The sequence below is a fragment of the Panthera onca genome, chromosome X (assembly GCF_046562875.1).
Source record: "Panthera onca isolate mPanOnc1 chromosome X, mPanOnc1 haplotype 2, whole genome shotgun sequence".
Classification (NCBI taxonomy): domain Eukaryota; kingdom Metazoa; phylum Chordata; class Mammalia; order Carnivora; family Felidae; genus Panthera; species Panthera onca.
This window is the reverse complement of record NC_138357.1, coordinates 41,766,280-41,787,980: the sequence shown is the minus strand read 5'-3', so window position 1 is coordinate 41,787,980 and position 21,701 is coordinate 41,766,280. Positions and strand designations below refer to the sequence as shown.

At 36.4% G+C, this 21,701-nt stretch overlaps 1 protein-coding gene across 3 annotated transcripts in view; it reads right to left on the bottom strand.

The window, feature by feature from the left end:
• Positions 1-21,701, bottom strand: part of NUP62CL (nucleoporin 62 C-terminal like) — an 86,636-nt gene that overhangs the window by 24,328 nt on the left and 40,607 nt on the right. For 2 of the 3 annotated variants that reach the window (XM_081794386.1, XM_081794388.1), the window contains 6 exons: positions 20,728-20,887; positions 11,645-11,795; positions 11,339-11,388; positions 11,065-11,199; positions 9,240-9,351; positions 5,297-5,363 (listed from right to left, as the gene is read on the bottom strand). In XM_081794386.1, the coding sequence (XP_081650512.1) occupies positions 5,297-5,363; positions 9,240-9,351; positions 11,065-11,199; positions 11,339-11,388; positions 11,645-11,795; positions 20,728-20,887 (675 nt within the window). Of the gene's footprint in view, positions 1-1,933; positions 2,036-5,296; positions 5,364-9,239; positions 9,352-11,064; positions 11,200-11,338; positions 11,389-11,644; positions 11,796-20,727; positions 20,888-21,701 lie in introns of those variants that run through there. The other variant, XM_081794387.1, reaches the window with a different exon arrangement.

Sequence of the window (21,701 nt, the reverse complement as noted above, 5' to 3'; positions counted from 1 at the left end):
TAATTGGTAATGCCTTGACTTGAACCCGTATCTATCAGACTCAGAAACATCTACCCATCAGGTAATTAATACTAAAGCAATATAGAATTTAACATCCCTGTGATGATTCAAAAGAGTATGGAAAAGGATAGAACATTTCTTCCTCTGAGAGAAGGAAGTAAAGGTGAATGATGATATAGGCAGGTCTGAAAGGGGGAAAAGATGAAGAAGTTCATGGTTGATGCATTCTATTAATGAAGAGAATGAGGAATCTAGAAATAAAATAATACAAATGAGAAAACTTGTCTTATTTTCATACTACATCTTTAAAAAGAGTAACAACTCTGATTGCCTAACTAGCCCCTATTTATCTCAATTACTAAAGCCTCATTATAGTCCATATTTAGGCAAAAGTCTATAAAAATTATTTCCTTCCCATGTTTTTATTTTAAATCTATAGAAAGTCAAGAGAATAGTAAAAATCACAAACTTGTATATCCTTTATGTAGATTAACCCACTGTTACCATTTTGCCTAAAATTGTTCAATCTCCTTCTCTTCATAAGATTTTGAACAACTTGAAATCTACAGATATGACTTCTTTAAATAATGTAGCATACAGCTTCTAAGAATAAAAATATTTTCCTACACAACCACAACAACACATGAAAAAAAATTAAAATTTCATTAATATCAATTAATATATAGTTCATATTCAGTTTCCCCAATTATTCTAAATAACATCTTCTTGAGAAAACATAGGTGAAAAGCTCCTTGACACCAGTCTTGGCAATGACTTTTTGGGTCTGACTCCAAAAGCAAAGGTAACAAAATCAAAATTAAACAAATGGGACTACATCAAACTAAAAAACTTCTGCACAGCAAAGGAAACCATTAACAGAATGAAAACACAACCTACCAAATGGGAGAAGATATTTGCAAATGATATATCCAATAAGGAGTTAATATCCAAAGTACATAAAGAACTTATACAACTCAATACCAGAAACACAAATAATCCAATTTAAAAAGGGCAGAAGACATAAATAGACATTTTTCCAAAGAAGCCACAAAGGTGGCCAACAGACACATGCAAAAATGCTCAGCATAACTCATCATCAAGGAAATGCAAATCAAAGCCACAATGAAGTATCACCTCATACCTGTCAGAATGCCTATTATCAAAAAGATAAGAAATAACAAGCGTTGGTGAGGATGTGGGAAAAACTAGGACCCTTATGAACTATTGGTGGGGATGTAAAGTGGTGTAGTCACTATGAAAACCAATACGGAGTTTCTTCAAAAATTAGAACTACCAATGATACAGCAATACCAATGATACAGAGTACTATGTATTAATCTGAAGAAAATGAGAATATTAATTTGAAAAGATTTATATACCCTTATGTTAATTGCAAAATTATTTATAATAGCCAAGATTTGGCCATAATCTAACTGTCCATTGCTGGATGAAATGGACAAAGACTTGGTATACAGAGGTGGGTGGGGGGATGGGTGAAATAGGTGAAGGGGATTAAGAGTACACTTATTGTGATGAGCACTGAGTAATGTATAGAAACTGTTGAATTAGTATATTGCATACCTGAAACTAATAAAACACTGCTAATTATACTGGAATTAAAATTTAAAAAAAAAAAGAAGATTTGGGGGGTGTCTGGGTGGCTTAGTGGGTTAAGCGTCTGACTTCAGCTCAGGTCATGATCTCACCGCTTGTGAGTTCGAGCCCCAAGTTGTGCTCTCTGCTGACAGCTCAGAGCCTGGAGCCTGCTTCAGATTCTCTCTCTCCCTCTCTCTCTGCCCCTCCCCTGTTCGTACTCTCTCAAAAATAAATAAACTTTAGAAATATTTTAAAAAAAAAGAAAAAGAAGATTTGGTATACATACACACACACATACAGACACAATGGGATACTACTCACCCATAAAAACATGAAATCTTGCCATTTGTGACAACATGGATGGAACTAGAGGGTATTATGCTACGTGAAATAAGTCAGACAAAGACAAACACCGTATGATTTCACTTATATGTGGAATCTAAAAGACAAAACAAATGAACAAACAAAACAAAACAAAACTCAGAAATACAGAACACAGCATGGTGGTTGCTAGAGGGGAAAAGATGAAATGGGTGAAGAGGGTCAAGAGGTACAAACTTCAATTATAAAATAAATAAGTCATGGGGAGGTCATGTACAGCATGGTGACTATAGTCAGTAATACTATAGTGCATACTTGCAAGTTGCCAAGATAGTAAATACTAAGTTCTCATCACAAGAAAAGAATTTTTTTATAATTTTGTATGGTGACAGTTGGTAACTAGACATATTATGGTAATCATTTTGCAGTGTATATAAATGTCGAATCATAATGCTGTACATCTGAAACTAACATAGTGTTATAGATAAATTAGAACTCAATGAAAAATAAAAAGGAAGGCAGGCAGGCAAGGAAAGAAATAAAGAGGGAAAATGAAAAAAAGAAAAGGAAGGAAGGGAGGGAAAGGAAAGGAAAGGAAAGGAAAGAAGGGAAGGGAAGGGAAGGGAAGGGAAGGGAAGGGAAGGGAAGGGAAGGGAAGGAAAGGAAAGGAAAGGAAAGGAAAGGAAAGGAAAGGAAAGGAAAGGAAAGGAAAGGAAAGTCTTCTTGGTTTTGATCCAGTATCCAATCAAAGTTAACATAGTAGACTTGTTATGTTTCTTTTAAACTAAGACAATTCCCTTAGCTTGGTTTTGAGTTTTATTTCCCATGACTGACTTTTTGAAAAGTCCCAAGCCAATTATGTTTCACGATGTGCTACACATAGAGTGTCTGATTATTTTCTTGTGATTTTATTCAGTTAAACATTTTTGGTAAGAATATTACATCATCTTCCAAACTATCTCACTGGTAGAATGTCTGTTTCTTATGATTAGATTCAGATGAACCATTTTTGATAAGAATATTACATATGTGATACTGTGTATTTCTTATCGTGTCATATCAAGAGGCACATCATATCAAGTTATCCTGCTACTAGTGATATTAAATTTTATCAATTGACTAAAGTGGTACTTGTTTGTGGTATGTAAATTATACTTCAATAAAACTGATTTTTTCTTAAAAAAAAATAACTCAGTAACATGCAGTCTGTATTTGGTCCATTCCTTCTAGCATATTTTTTCTGCCAAGAAATGATTGACAGTTGAAATATTTATTAAATGAGGTAATGGGGCACCTGGGTGGCTCAGTCACTTAAGTGTGCAACTCTTGATTTTGGCTCAGGTCATGATCTCACAATTCATGAGATTGAGCCCCACATCAGGCTCTGTGCTGACAGTGCAGAGCCTGCTTGGGATTCTCTCTCCTTCTCCCTCTCTCTGCCCCTCCCCTGCTCGCTTGCTTTCTTTCAAAACAAAGAAATAAACTTATTTTAAAAATATTTTATTTTTTAATAAAATATTTTTAAAAATAAATAAATGAGGCAAGGTATTCAATTTCAGGGTAAGCTTAATAGAAGTGCTCTGTTGAAATTTTCTTAATTGTGGTTCTCTAATTCTATAATTCCTTCTATAATTATTAGCTGACATGTTTTACAAAGACTTTTCCCTGTACCTCCCATTTCTCTCTAGAGTAGCAGAGATTTTCCCCCCTCAATGTATCATAGTAATCCACTTATTGATACTCTTTTTGATGTTCAAACCATCCTAATTTGGCCAATAGAAGCCCATTCAAGCACCATCTTGCGTTCTTATATAACCTCATTAGTTTTGAACAATCTCTTTTCTTGCATAAAAAGTTCCAAACTCACCCTGTACATTCCCTGCCTGAAACCTGAGATCAGATATTTCCCTAAGAAGCCTTGGTTATAACCTTTAATGGGAATGGTACTTTTTTTTTAAGTAGGCTTGACGTACACCATAGAGCCCAACATGGGGCTTGAGCTCATGACCCTGAGTTCAAGACCTGAACTGAGATCAAGAGTTTGATGTTTGACTGAGTCACCCAGGTTCCCCTAATGGAAATGGTGTTTAAAAACCAAGATTTAGGTGCTTGAGGTGCTGTTCATTGCTATTGGGGTTTGTCATTGCTTCTTCGACCTTTCTTTTTTTTTAAAGGGGGAGGAGCAGAGAGAGAGAGACAGAGAGAGAGAGAGAGGGGCAGACTTCGCACTGTCAGCACAGACCCAATGTGGGGCTCAATCTCACAAACTATGAGATCATGACCTGAGCCAAAATCAAGAGTCAGACACTTAACCAACTGAGCCACCCAGGCATCCCTGCCTTTTCTATATACAGAAAAAGGGAACAGGAATTCATACTAATATTTGCAATTCAAATTTACAATACAGGGGTGCCTGGGTGGCTCAGTCGGTTAAGCATCCAGACTTTTGATTTTGGCTCAGGTCATGATCTCATGGTTTGTGGGATCGAGCCTCATGCCGAGCTCTGTGCTCTTAGCACAGAGCCTGCTTGGGATTCTCTCCCTCTCTCTCTGCCCCTCCCCCACCCACATGCACACATGTGTCTCTCTCAAAATAAACTTTAAAAAATTACAATACAAATATAAAAGGAAGAGAAAAATATTTTATATCTCTTTTATCTTTCAATGAAAATCTTGGTTTCCATTATCATTACTATCCTCATGCCTTTTCTTTATCCTACAATATACAGGATGACAATAATATTATTATATTAGAATATATATAAACACAATACAGCGCATTATAATTGTGAAACTAACAATAGCCTCTTAAGAAAGTTTAAGATTTCTCTGCAGTTCTTTTTATCCTTAAGATTACATCCTAGTAAGAACGTACTGTCAAGAACACATGTTCAAAAATCTGAGCTGGATTATGTTATAAATTAGTTACACGGGTTTGTTTGGTTTCAATTTGTATGTATTCGATTTTAGCACTTGTCTTTCTTCCCATTCTTTTTGGCTTCTTATTTTTGAGTATTTAAACTTTTAGATAGTTAAAAAAACCAAAACTAAACTTTTAGATAGTATAAAAAAACCAAAACTATGTCAAAAGGTATACTTGGAGAAGTCCTGCTTCTTCCCTAGCTCCTCCACCTCATTCCTATACACCCCCTAATTTCATGAGTTTCTAGTTTATTCTTCACACACTTATTCTTTAGTGTTCCATTTTATAAAAACAAGCAATTAGACTTCTTGAGAGTTAATGTATACATTCCGTCAGTTAAGCAATACCCCTATAACCAAACTCTCATTTGAGTGTGGTCATGGTGCACAAAAGCTGACTTGCATCACGTTTTCTACTTGTAATAATGGATACCTTCATGTACAAATAAACTCCCACCTGAATTCTCATTAATCCACTGTAGAGAGTCCATATGAGCATTCAGAATTTTGCAGATCTGCTGGAGCTAAAAACACACACAAAAGTTTTAGATTATGATTATTCAGATACGGTAAGTAAAACAAACAAAAAATTGAAATTACGAAGTAACTTTTCATTTCTTTTGGTAAGAAATGGATTGAAGATATATAAAATATTAATGACTTTTTGCTCTTTCATATTTGTAATGTTCATTACATCTTCATATGACTTCAATCTAACAATTTTCTAACTGTCAAGAAAGATGCCTATAATTCAATAAGACACTGACTACGACATAAAAATAAGTAAAAAACATTAACAGATATTTCACAAGACAAGAAATTCATATAAAACTTAAAATGTTACTTTTTTCAAACAAATCATCAGCTTTTTATTGAGGTATAATTGACAACATTTTATTAGTTTCAGGTGCATAACATAATGATTTGATATTTATATATATTGTGAAATGATCACTACAATAACTCTTGCTAACATCCATCACCATATGTGGTTAAACACATTTTTTCTTGTGATAATAACATTCAAGATATAATTGCTTAGCAATTTTTAAATATGCAACACAGCATTATTAACTATAGTTACCATGCTGTATACATTACATCCCCATAAACTTATTTTATACCTGGAAGTTTGTACCTTTTGACCACCTTCACCCATTTCACCCACTGCCTACTCCTTGCCTCTGGCAACCACCAATCTGTTCTCTGTATCTATGAGCTCATTTTTTTTGGTGCCGGTGTTTTTCAATTCTACACTTAAGTGAGATCATTCGATATTTGTCTTTCCTGGTCTCACTTATGTCACTTAGAATAATGCCCTTGAGATCCATCATATTGTTTAAATAGCAAGATCTCCAAGTCAGCAATTTTTAATAAATGGTAATACTCAGTTGTCAAGTGTATGGAGAAAACAGGTACATTCCTATATAGCCCACAGTAATAAAAACTGACCCAACCCTTCAAAATGTAAATTTTTACAATATATATCAACAATCTTAAAATATTCATATCTTATTCTACTTCTAGGAACCTATCCAGAGGAAATAATCAAATCTACACATAACTGGTCATTACAGAACAATTTTATAATGGCAAAAATTTGGAAACAATATCTCTACCAATTTAAAAAAGCAATCCAATATATTATGGTAAAGTCACCTCTAATGAAATATTATAGAGTCATCAATATTTTCAAAGATTTCCAAAGTTTTCAAAGAATGCTTAAAATTTTGAGAAAACACCATGAAAGAATATTAAATACAAAACTCTATATATGTTTGCTTCCAATGCTGTTTAAAACAAAAGGAGAATTTTTACCAGCACAGCAAAAAGACTTGGAAAAAACATACCAATGTATTCACAGGGTACTGGCAATATAGGTTATTTAATTTTCTTTATAGATTTCCACATTTTCCAACCCTAACACATTGAATAAGTGTATGTATTAAGTTTGTAATGAGACACACTAGACATTTAAATTTTTAAAAATATTTTTGATGACTATTGTAGTAAAGTCCAGGATATAATAGGAAGAAATGAAAATGTTACACTTAAAAGAACAGTATGTAGTGAAAGTAGCAAATTTAGTGTGTTTTAACATAATAAATAGAAATACAACTTGTACTAGGAACAATGAATTTTTTAATTTTTTTAACATTTATTTATTATTGAGAGACAGAGAGAGACAGAGCATGAGCATGGCAGGGGCAGAGAGAGGAGGAGACACAGAATCAGAAGCAGGCTCCAGGCTCTGAGCTGTCAGCACAGAGCCTGACGCGGGGCTCGAACTCACAAACCAAGAGATCATGACCTGAGCCGACCAACTGAGCCACCCAGGCACCCCAATGAGATTTTTTTTAATGTTTGTTTATTTTTGAGAGAGTGCATGTGGGGGAGGGTGAGTGAGAGGGGGATGAAGGATCTGAAGCAGGCTCTGTGCCAACAGCAGGGAGCCTAACGTGGGGCTTGAACTCACAAGTGGCAAGATCATGACCTGAGCCGAAGTCGGCTACTCAACCTACTGAGCCACCCGGGAAAAATGAGTTTTTGTAAGACAATGTGACTGAATACCATTTGCCGAAATATGGATTTACTTAATAAAAATTTCAGGTATTAGGTTTTCCCTCCCATTCCCAACCCCCCAAAAAGTAAAAACAAAGGTAAATCCCATCATTGTGAACATTGTTAAACATCGTTGCTATCTTTCTACCCTGGTGTATGGCCCAAGGTAAAGGAGCTCTGTTGATCTAGTTATAATAAATTATCTGCAAGAATGTTATTGTTCAGCAAATGTGTTCTCTGCTTCTTGTCCAATGATTTATGCTATCTGAGAAAAGAGATGAATTGTTGCTGATCTCTTGCTTCTTTTGTCCTACTATCAAGCAGCAATTATCTTTAATTCACTTATCTTAAACATCTCAATCACCCTTGCCAGGAAAAACAAAAATAAAAGACTCACACCTTTTACTCACTGCCACCAAAATAAAGTAAAACAAGGCTAAGTAAACCAAAAGGATAAGGATAAGATTACAGGCCCCTTTTACTTGCTCTGGTCAGAAACTTCTCATATTTTAATTTAACACAGAGAGACTAGACAGCAGGTCGGCCTCATGAGTAAATCTGCATATATTTGTCTATGCATAAAAATTCTTTTATAAAATAATTTTGGATTTTATAATCATAATGGTGACCTAATAGTTCATAAAAAGAAAACTTATTTTCTGTCAACTCGCTATCATCTATGTGAACACAAGGAGACGGTAGCATGGATAATCCCAGTCTAATTTGTATTTGTCTTTGTTCAATTTTAGATTCACCCAAAGTAGAGAATGGCATAATTTTTATAGTTAGAGGGTACTTCAAGATCATTTGGTCCACCCTTGACATTTTGCAAAAGAAGGAGCTAAGATCCAGAGATTAAGTGACTTAAATAAAATTCTAATGCTTTCCTAAACTATGCCATGCTGTCTCTTTATAAGTAAAAAAGTTAGTAATGTGTACATAGATAAAGAACTATCTGTATGATTGGACAAAGAGCTTACTAAAGAATAATCACAATATACTGCATATCCTTTGTCCTCACCTACCCAGATCCTGGTCCCACTCCAAATTATAATCAACAGATTGAAAGTACAATAGGAGTTCCCACAATGGAAGATTCCTCTTACCATTACTGCCATGGAGTGGGAGGGGGAAAAAGAACTTCATTTAGCTGCTACGACAATAGGGAAATGTAGAGGAAATAAGCTCTTTAATTGGAGCACAGATAAAGGAAACAATCCTTTCTCATGGCCAAATTAACTCAAAACATCTCAATTCTCTAATTGGAGGCTCAGCTTTATTTTCCCATGCTAAAATACACTTACATTATAAGTGAAGTAGGATTCTATGAGGCAGACAGAAACGTAATGACCACATCAAACAAAATTTCTATGGAAAAATATATTTTAAGACTCAAATGGCTGACTTATCAAACTTTTGAGATAGATCCCAGTTATAAATTAAGGATGGCCTGGATACACCTAATAAACTCAAACATATAAACTCACAATTATATGAACACATAGAAAAAGGAAGGAGGAGTTAGCCAATGAGTAAGTGGACAGAAAAAGTAAGTACAGGGACATATTTAGCTGTGTGAAGAGCAGGGAGAAAACCCTGAAAATTTAGGGAGGAAAGTCATTTTTTTTTACCCTCCTAGGAATAATCACACAAAAAAGTCATAACCTTTTCTGCTCATAAATATTTCCTGCCCCACTAACTACACCCCAAAGTTCAGATCAACAACGGCAGGTAAGGAGCACAAGAGGACAGGACAAGGTGACTAGCTAAAGGAACCCACAGAATGCTAATTTCATACTAAATCTTGCTTGTCTAAATAGACAAAGCAGTTAACGCACCCGGTCAGTGACGTCTGCAGGACTTCCAAATGTATTCAGGTTTTCGATAATGTCCTTGAGATCTTGGGCCATTCGCTTCAGCTGAGCATCTATATTTTCTGCTAATTTGTAACTGAAAAAGCAGGTAAAAAAAGAGATTACAAGAAATGCTTTCTCCGCTACGTCTTGTTACTGACATACAAAGATGATGCTGCCAGCTGGATTTGCACCAATCCCCCCCCCTTCTAAGTAGGTCTCAGTTATGACAAATTACTCATTTTTATGTAGGCAGCATTCACAACCTTATTATTACCATAGTCTAAAAAGACTCCATAGGTGAGGCCTTGTATCCATCTTGCCATTTTTATAGTCACCTATTTACTCTCTGGACAATGTTCCAGGGAGCTCTGAAGCAAAGAAACTCTTTTTAACTCTTAAAATAAACTCCTAAGTCACTTAGATACATGGGAAGTTATTTGGTGTTTAGCAGTATTCAATAAGTGCTGAGAGGTCTTTAATGATTTTAAACACTAAATTCTCAAAGTAAAACCTTATATATATCCACCATTCAATTAAAGATGTTTTGAGAAATGAGATTAACAATAATTAAAGGCAGATAAACCTGTTACACATTCACAGCAAATATTAGTTGGCTAAATTCTCAAGAGTTCCACCCAAATTATTTACACACATACATACACACTTACCTAGTCAATAATATGCTTATGAATTAAAGTGGTAAGAGTTTTTCAATCTTAATGTCTATAAAGATTAAAGGATTCAATTAGATTTATTCATAGCTAACTATTGCCTTTCCATCCCAAAGTAGTTAAATAAAGGTAATTGGTTGCCTTGATTGTTGAAGATCTTACTAAAGATTCCATCACAATATAAATCTGACTACACAAAAACAACTGGAAAGGAACTAATGTTTCAATTATTCCCTCAAATTACAATTAGGAACCCATGGCCAAAAATGTAACTCTATATGCTTCAAAAAATGGCAGAATGCATAGAAAGCAATGCAAAAAAAAAAAAAAAAAAAGATTCACAAAGGTGGAAAGACAAAGCGGGGAAACAGAACTAAGGTGCATACAGATTAGCTATACTTACCATATTTAATGCGCCTACAAAAAGTTAATTTGCAAGCCTTTAGAAAATAAGCTTAGTCTTAACTCATGAATAAGCCATTACTAAAGGTAGTCTGATTTGGTCTCAGTCTGGTTTATGTAGCACATTCAGACAAGTTTTCCTAACAATACTTATTATTTGGCCTGATTACCAAATTTCAGTTGCAGAGAGATGAAGTTACAGTGGAAACACTGGTAATGTTAACAACAAAACTGAATCACACACAAATATATTTAGCCCAAGACACTGACAAAAATCATTCAATTTTTGAAAGCTATGCAGCCTGCCCCCAGATTAACAAATTGCCTTTATATTAGCCAATGATTTATCACTGAAGCAATTGCATGAACATTAGGTTTACAAGAGTCAATATAAATAGGAAACCATAAATATCTCACAATACTATGACACCACACACATAAAACTGGTATTTCTAGTTTAAGAAAAAAATTGACAAATAGAAAAACTTTACTGTGGTCATGTATAAGCTTGAGATTAATAAGTGTACACAATGCTATAAAACAAAACTGCCAGAATGATTACTTCATTTTCAAGCATCGTGAAAAAATAAACAGAAAATAGTCAAATAAGTTGATAAATGGCAACTACAAGAACTTGTCCTTTCCTACCAATTTTTATTCCTTGTCTTTCAATTCTTTTTTTTTTCAGTAGCTAAGTTTTTGCCCCATTGCTTGATCTTTATTCAGTTACTTACGTCTTCCCAGGCTCTGCATCTTCATGCTGCAGATAAGCAGCCCCACTCTGGTCCTTCACAAACTCCTCTAAAGGGGTCAAGAGATCTTCTAGTTCCTTCTGCTGTGACAGGATAAAATCCAATTCTTGTTCCAGCCTGAAAAAATAAGTCAACGGAAGGGCTTATGAAAAGAATTGGGAGTGGCAAAATAAAGTTGAAAAACTAGAGCAAGGGGGAAAAAATGGACAAAGAAATCGATCTTTAATCTTTCAACCTAGAGAGTCTAAGGTTCTACCTTTTCTGATCCAGTTTCACTTTTTCCACTTCTCCATGCAAAGTAGTAATCTATAAACGAAAATAAGGATATGATAAGGCAAATATTTGAATTTATATTTAATTTTAAAGCAATATTAATTTTCTTATGCACACTTCAAACATAGGCAATTTACTAAATCAGGGCACTCATTACATAAGGAAAAGATTTATAAGTTGATCATCAAATAGTGGAATAGAAAATTACCACAAAACACAGGTCTATATTCTTGTGTTCATCTGAAAATGTTTGTACAATACACGTAGAATAGTGAGACTATCTTCTTACCTTCTCACCATTCTCAATCAGTGTACGGTCCCAAGCATTGACCTGAGTGGCCTGGTGAAGAAAGTACCTCTCTTGATCCTCTAAATCAAGGCTCCATTTGTTTATCAGACCCTCCAGCTGACCATATGTCATCACAGGAGTTACGATTGCACTAAAAAAGAGGGATGCAAAGGGATACAGGTGTGCTTTTTTAAAAGGGCCCATGCACCCCAATGTTTATAGCATCGCTATCGACAACAGCCAAAGTATGGAAAGAGCCCAAATGTCCATCGACAGATGAATGGATAAAAGATATATATATACGTATATATATATATATATATATATATATATACACGTATATATATATATATATATATATATATACATACACACACATACATATATACACACAATGGAATATTACTTGGCACTCAAAAAGAATGAAACCTTGCCATCTGCAACAGCGTGGGTGGAACTAGAAGGTATTACGCTAAACGAAATTAGAGAAGGACAAATATCATATGACTTCACTCATATGTGGAATTTAAGATACAAAATAGATGATCGTAAGGGAAAAGAAGCAAAAATGATATAAAAGCAGAGAGAGGGACAAAACATAAGAGACTTTTTTTAAATGTTTATTTACTTTTGAGAGAGAGAGAGAGAGAGAGAGAGACAGAGGCGTGAATGGGGCAGGGGCAGAGAGAGGGAGACAGAGAATCTAAAGCAGGCTCCAGGCTCCAAGCTGTCAGCACAGAGCCTGACGTGGGGCTTGAACTCACAGACCGTGAGATCATGACCTGAGCTGAAGTCGGACACTTAACTGACTGAGCCACCCAGGCGCCCCAAAACATAAGAGATTCTTAAATATAGAGGACAAACTGAGGGTTGCTGGAGGGGTTGTGGGTTGGGGGGATGGGCTAAATGGGTAAGGGGCATTAAGGAAGACACTTGCTGAGATGAGCACTGGGTGTTATATATAGGGGAGGAATCACCGGATTCTACTCCTGAAATCACTATTGCCCTATATGCTAATTAACTGGGATGTAAATTAAAAGAGAAAAAAAGAGGAAAGAAAAGGGGAGCCCATTGTGGAAACAGGCTGAGAGGAAAAGGAGATTTCTTAGCAGAAAAACAAATTAAAGTCCTCAGGAAAATCTAAAAAAAAAAGAGGGATGCAGTATGATCATATGATCATACTTTTAACTGTATTTTTTGAATGAATAACATAGGAGGACTTAGAGAAGAAAAGAGCACATGAGGAGTTTTTCAGACCTGCTCCCCAACAAAATCATCATAGCTGGTAAAGATTATTTTAAAAACAACCATTCAAAATCTTGGAAATTATCCTAGAGGAATATGGCAAATTATAAAAGCTCTATTAAGAAATCTACTAAATCTCAGTAAGAACAGCTGAAGTCTGTGCCACACCTGCTTCCTTCCTTCCCCCTCAGCTCAGCATGATGCAAGCTCCCTTCTGGGTGCATGTGGCCAAAGACACAGGACTCCCTCTTCCCACAGCTCTTAATCAAAACGATCAATTTCCGGTCTAAGTAGTATCCACAAAACAGAGTAGGGAGCTGATCTGCCATCCTCCACTGGGCAGAACCGAACAGAACCATGATTCCCCTGCTGGGTGGTATCAAATAGGCTAAGCAGGTGGCTGAGTTTCCATCCCATGACTGGTGGAACCAGGCAATGCCCTAATTCTTCTGCTGGGGCAGTGTCAGCAGGGCTAAGCAGAGAGGTAATCATCAATTCTCTGCTCGGCAGACGCAGGTAGTGTTCTATTCCCTTCCTCTACCAGGGTCTTGTCAGCGAAGGCCAGTGACAAGCTGAATCTAAATACCCACCCAGCAGCAATCAAGACATGATAAAGACAGGGTTAGTTACCATTAGGTTCCCCCACTTGTCACTAGTGTCAGTGAGACCCAATGGGGGGGCTAAACTCCATGCCCACCTGGCATCATCACTGAGAATGAACAAAGTAATGCTAGTCTGCACTCGGCCCCACTGCTCCCCAGAGCCTGTGTCAGTGAGGCCCAGTAGGGAACTAAGCTTCCATACCAAGCCAGCATCAAGAGGCTGAATGAAATTGGAAGACACAGAATAGTTGATATCCTGCTTCCTCACTCCCTTTGTGTCAGTGACACCCAAAAGGAAGGTGAAATTCTGTCTCCACCCTGCAGCACCTAAGTGGTTAGTCCCCCACTTCCTCTTATTTTGGGGACCCAGCGGCCCATTGAGGCAATGAAGTGGTGGGACCCAGTGTCCCACCTTCTTGGGGAATGAGTCAGCAGGGCTGAGAGGGTAGCTGAACTTCCACACCACTCATGTGCATTGAGGCAGTATGAGTCAGCACCCCACTTTCACTGGGGTGGTGTGGGCAGGGTCTAGCAGGAAGCTGAAGATACAAATACACCCAACCCCTGCATTACACCCCAACAAAAGGATTACCTGATTGAAAAAAATTAAAATAGGACCTGGACTCTCCTAACATGATAGACATAATGTCCAGGATGCAACTGAAAATGGTCTGTCCTACCAAGAACCAGGAAAAATCACAACTCAAGAGAGAAGACAGTCCACAGGCACCGACAGCGAGAGGTGTCAGATGTTGGCATTCTCTGAAAAGAATTGTAAAGCAACCATCGAAAAATGCTCCAAACAAGCAATTATGAATTCTCTAGAAACAAAAGAAAAAGAGAAAATCTCAGCAAGGAAACTGAAGTTATAAAAAAGCAATTGAATGGACATTATAGAATTGTAAACTAAAATAAAGGAAATAAAAAGCTCACGTGAAGGGTTTAATAGTAGAGTGAAGACAACCAAGGATAGAATCAGCAAACTTGAGAGTAGATCAATAGAATTTTCAGAACAGCAAAGAGAAAAGAGACACAAAAATTAAAAAAAAAAAATCTAAAGAACCCAAAGGACAACAATTAAAGTGGTAACATTTGTATCATTGGAGTATGATAGATTAGAGAGGAAAAGACAGTATGGGACTGAAAAAGTATTCTGTAAAATAAAGGTGAAAACTTCCCAAATTTGGCAAATGATATAAATCTACAGATTCAAGATGCTGAGCAAATCCCAAAGTGAATAATTCAAAGAAATGTGCACTAAGACACCTAATACTTAAATTTCTGAAAACTAAAGATAAAGAAAGAAAAAAATCTTAAAGGTAGCCAGAGAGAAATAACACATTACTTAAAAGGTAATACCAATTCGAATGACAGCAGATTTCTCATCTTAAACCATGGAGGCTAAAAGGAAGTGTCACAACATTTTTCAAGTACAGAAAGAAAAAAAAAACAAAACTGTTGACTACAACTTCTCTATCTGGTGAAAATGTCCTTCAGAAATGAAAGGAAAATAAAGATATTCCCTTGCAAGTTTTTTTGTCGCTGGCAAACCTACTCTTGAAAATTGGCTAAACTGGGGGCACCTGGGTGGTTCAGTCAGTTGAGCATCCAACTTCAGCTCAGGTCATGATCTCACGGTTTGTGAGTTCGAGCCCCACATCAGCTCTATGCTGACAATGCAGAGCCTGCTTGGGATTCTCTCCCTCTCCTCTCTCTCTCTGCTCCTCCCCCACTCGTGCTTTCTCTCTCTCTCAAAAATAAATAAATAAATAAATAAATAAATAAATAAATAAATGAAAAACAAAGAAAAAAGAAAACTGGCTAAACAAACTAAAGAAACGAAAACAGAAGGCAGCTTTGGAACTTCATAGAGGAAAAAATGTCATAATCAACAAAAAGGGTAAATATAAGACTATCCTACTTCTCATGAATTTTAAAAATCATATTTGATGGCTGAAGTAAAAAGTATAACACCACATAATGTGGTGTTCAGTGTACATGGGGGAAAAACTTGAGACAAACTTAAAAGATAAGAGTAAAGGGAGCTACATGGAATTACCAAAGTGGTAAAATGTCAACATGACTAGACGATTATAAGTTACATATGTATACTGTAACACTTAGAGCAACTACTAAGAAAATTAGACAAAGCAATACACTCAGAAACACTATAAAAATAGAACAAGGGGCGCCTGGGTGGCTCAGTCTGTTAAGCGTCTGACTTCGGCTCAGGTCATGATCTCATGGTTCGTGAGTTCAAGCCCTACTTCAGGCTCTGTGCTGACAGCTCAGAGCCTGGAGCTTGCTTTGGATTCTGTGTCTCCTTCTCTCTCTACCCCTCCCATGTTCATGCTCTGTCTCTCTCTCTCTCTCTCAAAAATAAATAAACATTAAAAAAAAAGAGCAAAATAGAACCCTAAAAAAGGTCTTAATATCCCACAGGGAAATTACAAAACAAAGAAAAACAAAAACAGAAGTAGCAAACAAAAGACAAATAATAAAATGGCAAACTTAAGCCCAAACATACCGATAATTAGCTTAAATGTAGATGTGCTAAATATACCAACAAAAAGGCAGAAATTGGCAGAGTGGATAAAAATTATGACCCATCAATGTGCTATCCACAAGAAACTCACTTCAAATATAAAGACACAAATAGGCTGAAAGTAAAACGATGGAAAAAGATGTACATGCAAGATTAATTTTAATGGCTATATTAATAACAGATGAAGTCAATTTAGAACAAAGAAAATGACCAAAGAGGGACGTCGCATAATGATAAAGGAACCAAAGCACCAGGGAAGGCCAACAATCCTAAATGTGTAAGGCAACCAACAGCAGAACCTCAAAATACACAAAAGCAAAATTGATAGAGCTAAAGGGAGAAACAGACAAACCCACAATTCCTGTTGAGGACTTTAAAAAGCCACTCTCCACGACTGAAAGGAGCTTTAGAGAGGAAAGCTGCAAGGATACAGATCTGAAAATACAACAAAGCAGGATCTAATCATCATACATAAAACACTCCTCCCAATAGCAGAGAACACAATTTCCAGGTGCCCATGGAACATTTCACCAAAAAAGACTAGATCTTCAGGGTGCGTGGGTGGCTCAGTTGGTTAAGCATCCAACTCTTGGTTTCAGCTCAGGTCATGATCTCATGGTTCATGAGTTCAAGCCTCACCTCAGGATCCTTGTTGACAATGTGGAGCCTGCTTGGGATTCTCTCTCCCCATCTCTCTCTCTGCCCCTCTCCCCACTTGCGTGCACGCATGCATATGCTCTGGCTCTCTCTCTCTTCCTCTCTTTCTCAAAATAAACATTAAAAAAAGAAAGACTGTATCTTCATCATAAAACAAACCTGAACAAATATAAAAGGACTGAAGTCATACAGAGCATGCTCTCCAACTATAATGGAATCAAAACTAGAAATTGATATAGAATGAAAATAAAATCTCCAAGCACTTGGAAATTAAACAACATACTTCTAAATAATCTATGGGCCAAAGAGTAATTCACAAAGGTAATCTGAAAAGTAGACAGAATTGAATGAAAATAAAAATAAAACATAATAGAGTATGTGGTACACAGCTAATGCAATGGTGAGGATATTTAGAGCATTTAATGCTTACATTAGGAAAAAAGACAATAATTTATGTTCATTACTCAAGAAACCAGAAAAAGGGCAATATGAACTCACCACAGAGAGAAAGAAATAATAAATAGTAGATATCACTGAAATTGACAATGAAAACAATAGAGAATAATCAATCAATAAAACAAAAGCTATTTTTTTAATTAAAAAATTTGTTTAATATTTTTATTTATTTCTGAGAGAGGGAGCGAGCTTGAGTGGGAGAGGGGCAGAGAGACAGGGAGACAAAGAATCTGAAGCAGGCTCCAGGCTCTGAGCTGTCAGCACAGAGCCTGACACGGGGCTTGAACTCATGAACCGTGAGATCATAACCTGAGCCAAAGTTGGATGCTTAACTGACCGAGCCACCCATGTGCCCCCAAAGCTACTTCTTTGGGAAAAGATGAATAAAATTGATAAAAGAAAGGTATAGGTCACCAACATAAGAACTGAAAAAGCTATTAAAAGCACAAGAAGGAAATACTACAAACTTCGTACTCATAAATTTGACAACTTAGAAAAACAGACCAAATGAAAACCACACACTACTAAAACTCATGAAAGATGAACAGATAACCTGAGTAGTCCTAAAACCAGTAAAGAAATTAATTTGTAATTTAAAAGCTCCTGCAAAAGAAATATACAGGCCCAGAGGTTTCACTAAAGAATTCTGCCAAACATTCAATAAACACAATCTGTTACACAATTTTACACAATTCCTTCTATAAAAAAGAAGTTACTTCTCAGATCATTTTATGTGGCTAGCATAATCCACATATCAAAACCAAAAACAAAATAAAAATGAAAGAAAACAAAACTACAGACCAGTATCTCTCAAGAACTTAATAGAAAAGTCGTCAAGCAAAATACTAGCAAACTAATCCAGAAAAGTATAAAAAAATTATACACCATGACCAAGTGGGATTTATCCTACATTTGTGAGGCTGGTTCAACATTTGAAAATCGATCAATGTGGGGCGCCTAGGTGGTTCAGTGGGTTGAGCATCTGACTTCGGCTCAAGTAATAGGAGTTTGAGCCCCGCATAGGGTACTGTGCTGACAGCTCAGAGCCTGGAGCCTGCTTCTGATTCTGTCTCCCTAGCTCTCTGCTCTGTCTCTCTCTCTCAAAATAAATAAACATTAAAAAAAATTGAAAATCAATCAATGTCATTCACCATATCATTATGCTAAAGAAGAAAAATCCTAAAATATTGTACCAATTGAGGCAGAGAAAACATTTGACATAAATATGTCCAACTGATTTATGACAAAGATGTGAAAGCAATTCAGTGGAGGAAGCTGAAGACTCCCTTTCAACAAATGCTGTTGGAAAAATCGGACATCCACAGACAAAAAAAGAAAATGAACCTTACTCTAAACCTCACACTTTACAGAAAAATTAACACAAAATGGATCCTGATTTAAATGTAAAATGTAAAACTGTAAAACTTTTAGGAAAAACTGAGAATCTTTGGGATCTAAGGTTAGGCAAAGAGTTCTTAAACTTGATATTAAAACACGATCCATTAAAGAAAAAACTAGACCTCATCAATAAAAGTTTTTACTCAGCAAAACTCCTGGTTAAAAAGATGAAAAGGCAAGTTACAGAGTTAGAGAAAATATTTATAAACTACATATCTGAAAAAAAACTGAATCTAGAATGTAAAAAAACTCTCAATACTTGAAAATAAAAAAAGAAATTCAAGTAGAAAATGGACAAGACATGACATGAACAGACACATCATCAAAGACAGACATGCTGATGGCAGAGAAACACATGAAAAGATGTTCAACATCACCAGTCGTCAGGGAAATGCAAATTAAAACTGCAACGAGATATTATTTCACATCTATTAGAAGGGCTAAAATAAAAAAATAGTGACAACATCAGATCCTGGTGATAATGCAGACAAGCTGGGTCCCTTACACATTGTTGTTCGGTGTGTAAGATGGCACAGCCACTCCGGAAAAGAACTTGGCAATATATTAAAAAAAAAAATAAACACACAACAACCACACCACTCAGTAACTGCACTATGGGCATTGATCCCAGAGAAATGAGACTTACACTCACAAGAAAAAACCTGTACACAAATGTTCCTCACAGCTTTATTTATAACTGCCAGAAACTGGAAACAACCTAGGTGTCCATCAACAAGTGAATAGTTCAATTATAGTTCATCCACAATACCATGGACTACTTCTCAGAAATCAAAAGGAAGAAAGTACTGATACACATGACAACCTTATCTTAAGGAATTATGACTAGAAAAACAAAACAATCCTTAAAGATCACATAATATACGATTCATTTGTATAACATTTCTTTAAATGTCAAGGTTATAGAAATGGAGAACAGATTCCTTATTGCACAGGGTCACGAAAAGGAGGGGAAGGTAGTGAGTGTGGCTATAAAAGGGCAACAGAAAGGATCCTTGTGCTGATGGAACTGTTCTATACCTTGACTATATCAATGCCAATATCCTGGATGTGATACTGTACCTCTAGCATAGCAAGATATTATTATCGGGGCATACTAGGTAAAGGACACAAAGAATTTTTTGTATTCTTGCCTAGAAGTACATGTGAATCTACAGTGGTCTCCAAATAAAACTTTAATTTAAAAACCCAAACAAGGGGTGCCTGGGTGGCTCAGTTGGTTAAGCATCCCACTCTTGGTTTCGGCTCTGATCATGATCTCATGGTTTGTGAGTTTGAGCCCCACATTGGGCTCCATGCTGACAGTGCGGAGCCTGCTTGCGATTCTCTCTTTCTCTCTCTCTCCCTTTCTCTCTCTCTCTGCCCCTCCCCCACTCACTCTGTCTCTCTCTCTCTCTCTCAAAAATAAATAAACTTTAAAAAAGTAATAAAAAATAGGGGCGCCTGGGTGGCTCAGTCAGTTGAGCATCTGACTTCAGCTCAGGTCATGATCTCGCGGTCCGTGAGTTCGAGCCCCACGTCGGGCTCTGTGCTGACAGCTCAGAGCCTGGAGCCTGTTTCAGATTCTTTGTCTCCCTCTCTCTCTGACCTTCCCCCGTTCATGCTCTGTCTCTGTCTCAAAAATAAATAAACGTTAAAAAAAATTTAAAAAAAATTTAAAAACCCCAAACAGTTAGAGAGGGACATGGTATAGATTCTAAGATTATAGGTTCTGGAACTCAACTGGCTGAATTTTAATCCTCGCTCAACCATTATCAAGTGTACAACAGGGGCAGATTATAAAATTTGTATGTGCTCCAGTTTTCTCATCTATAAAATGGGAACAAAATAGTGCCTACCTCATAGGGTTATTGGGAAGATTAAATGATATGATGTTTGTAAAGCATTGTCACATTGCTAAATATTTAGTAATTTAAAAAACATTTAGCACAACAAATGTTAGCTATTATTAGTAATAGTAATAATAGTATTATAATGGTAATAAGACAAAGGCATGTTGTTAATTGTTCAATTTATGAAGCTACAGAAATCCTTTATCTGCTCCTTTGACGGAGTAATTTACCTAAAATTCAAACACTATTCTACAGCTATATAAGCAAACTATACTTTGTACATGATAAATAAAATGAAATTCACACAAATTTTCAAATAAACAGGCTTACTTAACAGTCGAAGTAAAAGGTATGGAATTAATACCGACTGGAACAATGCTATTAATCCCAGCTGATGCCAGTGATCTTAGATTCAAAGTAAAGCCACTGGTGGTTGTGGTAGTCGTAGTGGTAGTAGTGACAGTGGTGGTGGTCGTTGTTGATGCTGTAGCTGGAAAATAAAATGTGTGTTATCAAGAAATGAGAGACTTATTTAGTCCTTGATCATTCAGGATAAAAACTATAGAAGCATTTATTTTTATTTATTAATTTTTTAATTTTTTATTTTATTTTCAAGAGCAAGAGAGACAGAGCACAAGCAAGGGAAGGCAGAGAGAGGGGGAGACACAGAATCCAAAGCAGGCTCCAGGCTCTGAGCTAGTCTGCACAGAGCCTGACGCAGGGCCCAAAGTCACAAACCTCAAGATCATGACCTGAGCCAAAGTCGAACGCTCAATCGACTGAGCCACCCAGGGGCCCCATTTTTTAATTTTTTGAAAAATTTTTTTATTTATTTTTGAGAGAGAGAGGCACAGAGTGTGAGCAGGGGAGGGACAGAGAGAGAGGGAGACACAGAATTGGAAGCAGGCTCCAGGCTCCAAGCTGTCAGCACAGAGCCCGACGCAGGGCTCGAACTTGGGAACCACGAGATCAGGACCTAAGCCTAAGTTGGACCCTTAGTCAACTGAGTCACGCAGGTGCCCCTACAGAAGCATTTTTTTTTAAATGTGAATATGAACTCAAAGTTGTATGGATTTGCACTTAACATTGTTATAATATGAAGTGATATACAGCAGGCCAGATATCTGGGTTATCTCTTCTGCCAAAAATTAAAAATCCTGGATATATTTGTAGAAAAATAAAATTTACAACTTAACCAGACCTGTAACCATTAAAGAAATTGAATCAATCCTCAAAGCTCTTCCCATAAAAAAACCTTCCAGACCCAGATGACTTCACTGGCAAATTCTACTAAACTTTCAAGG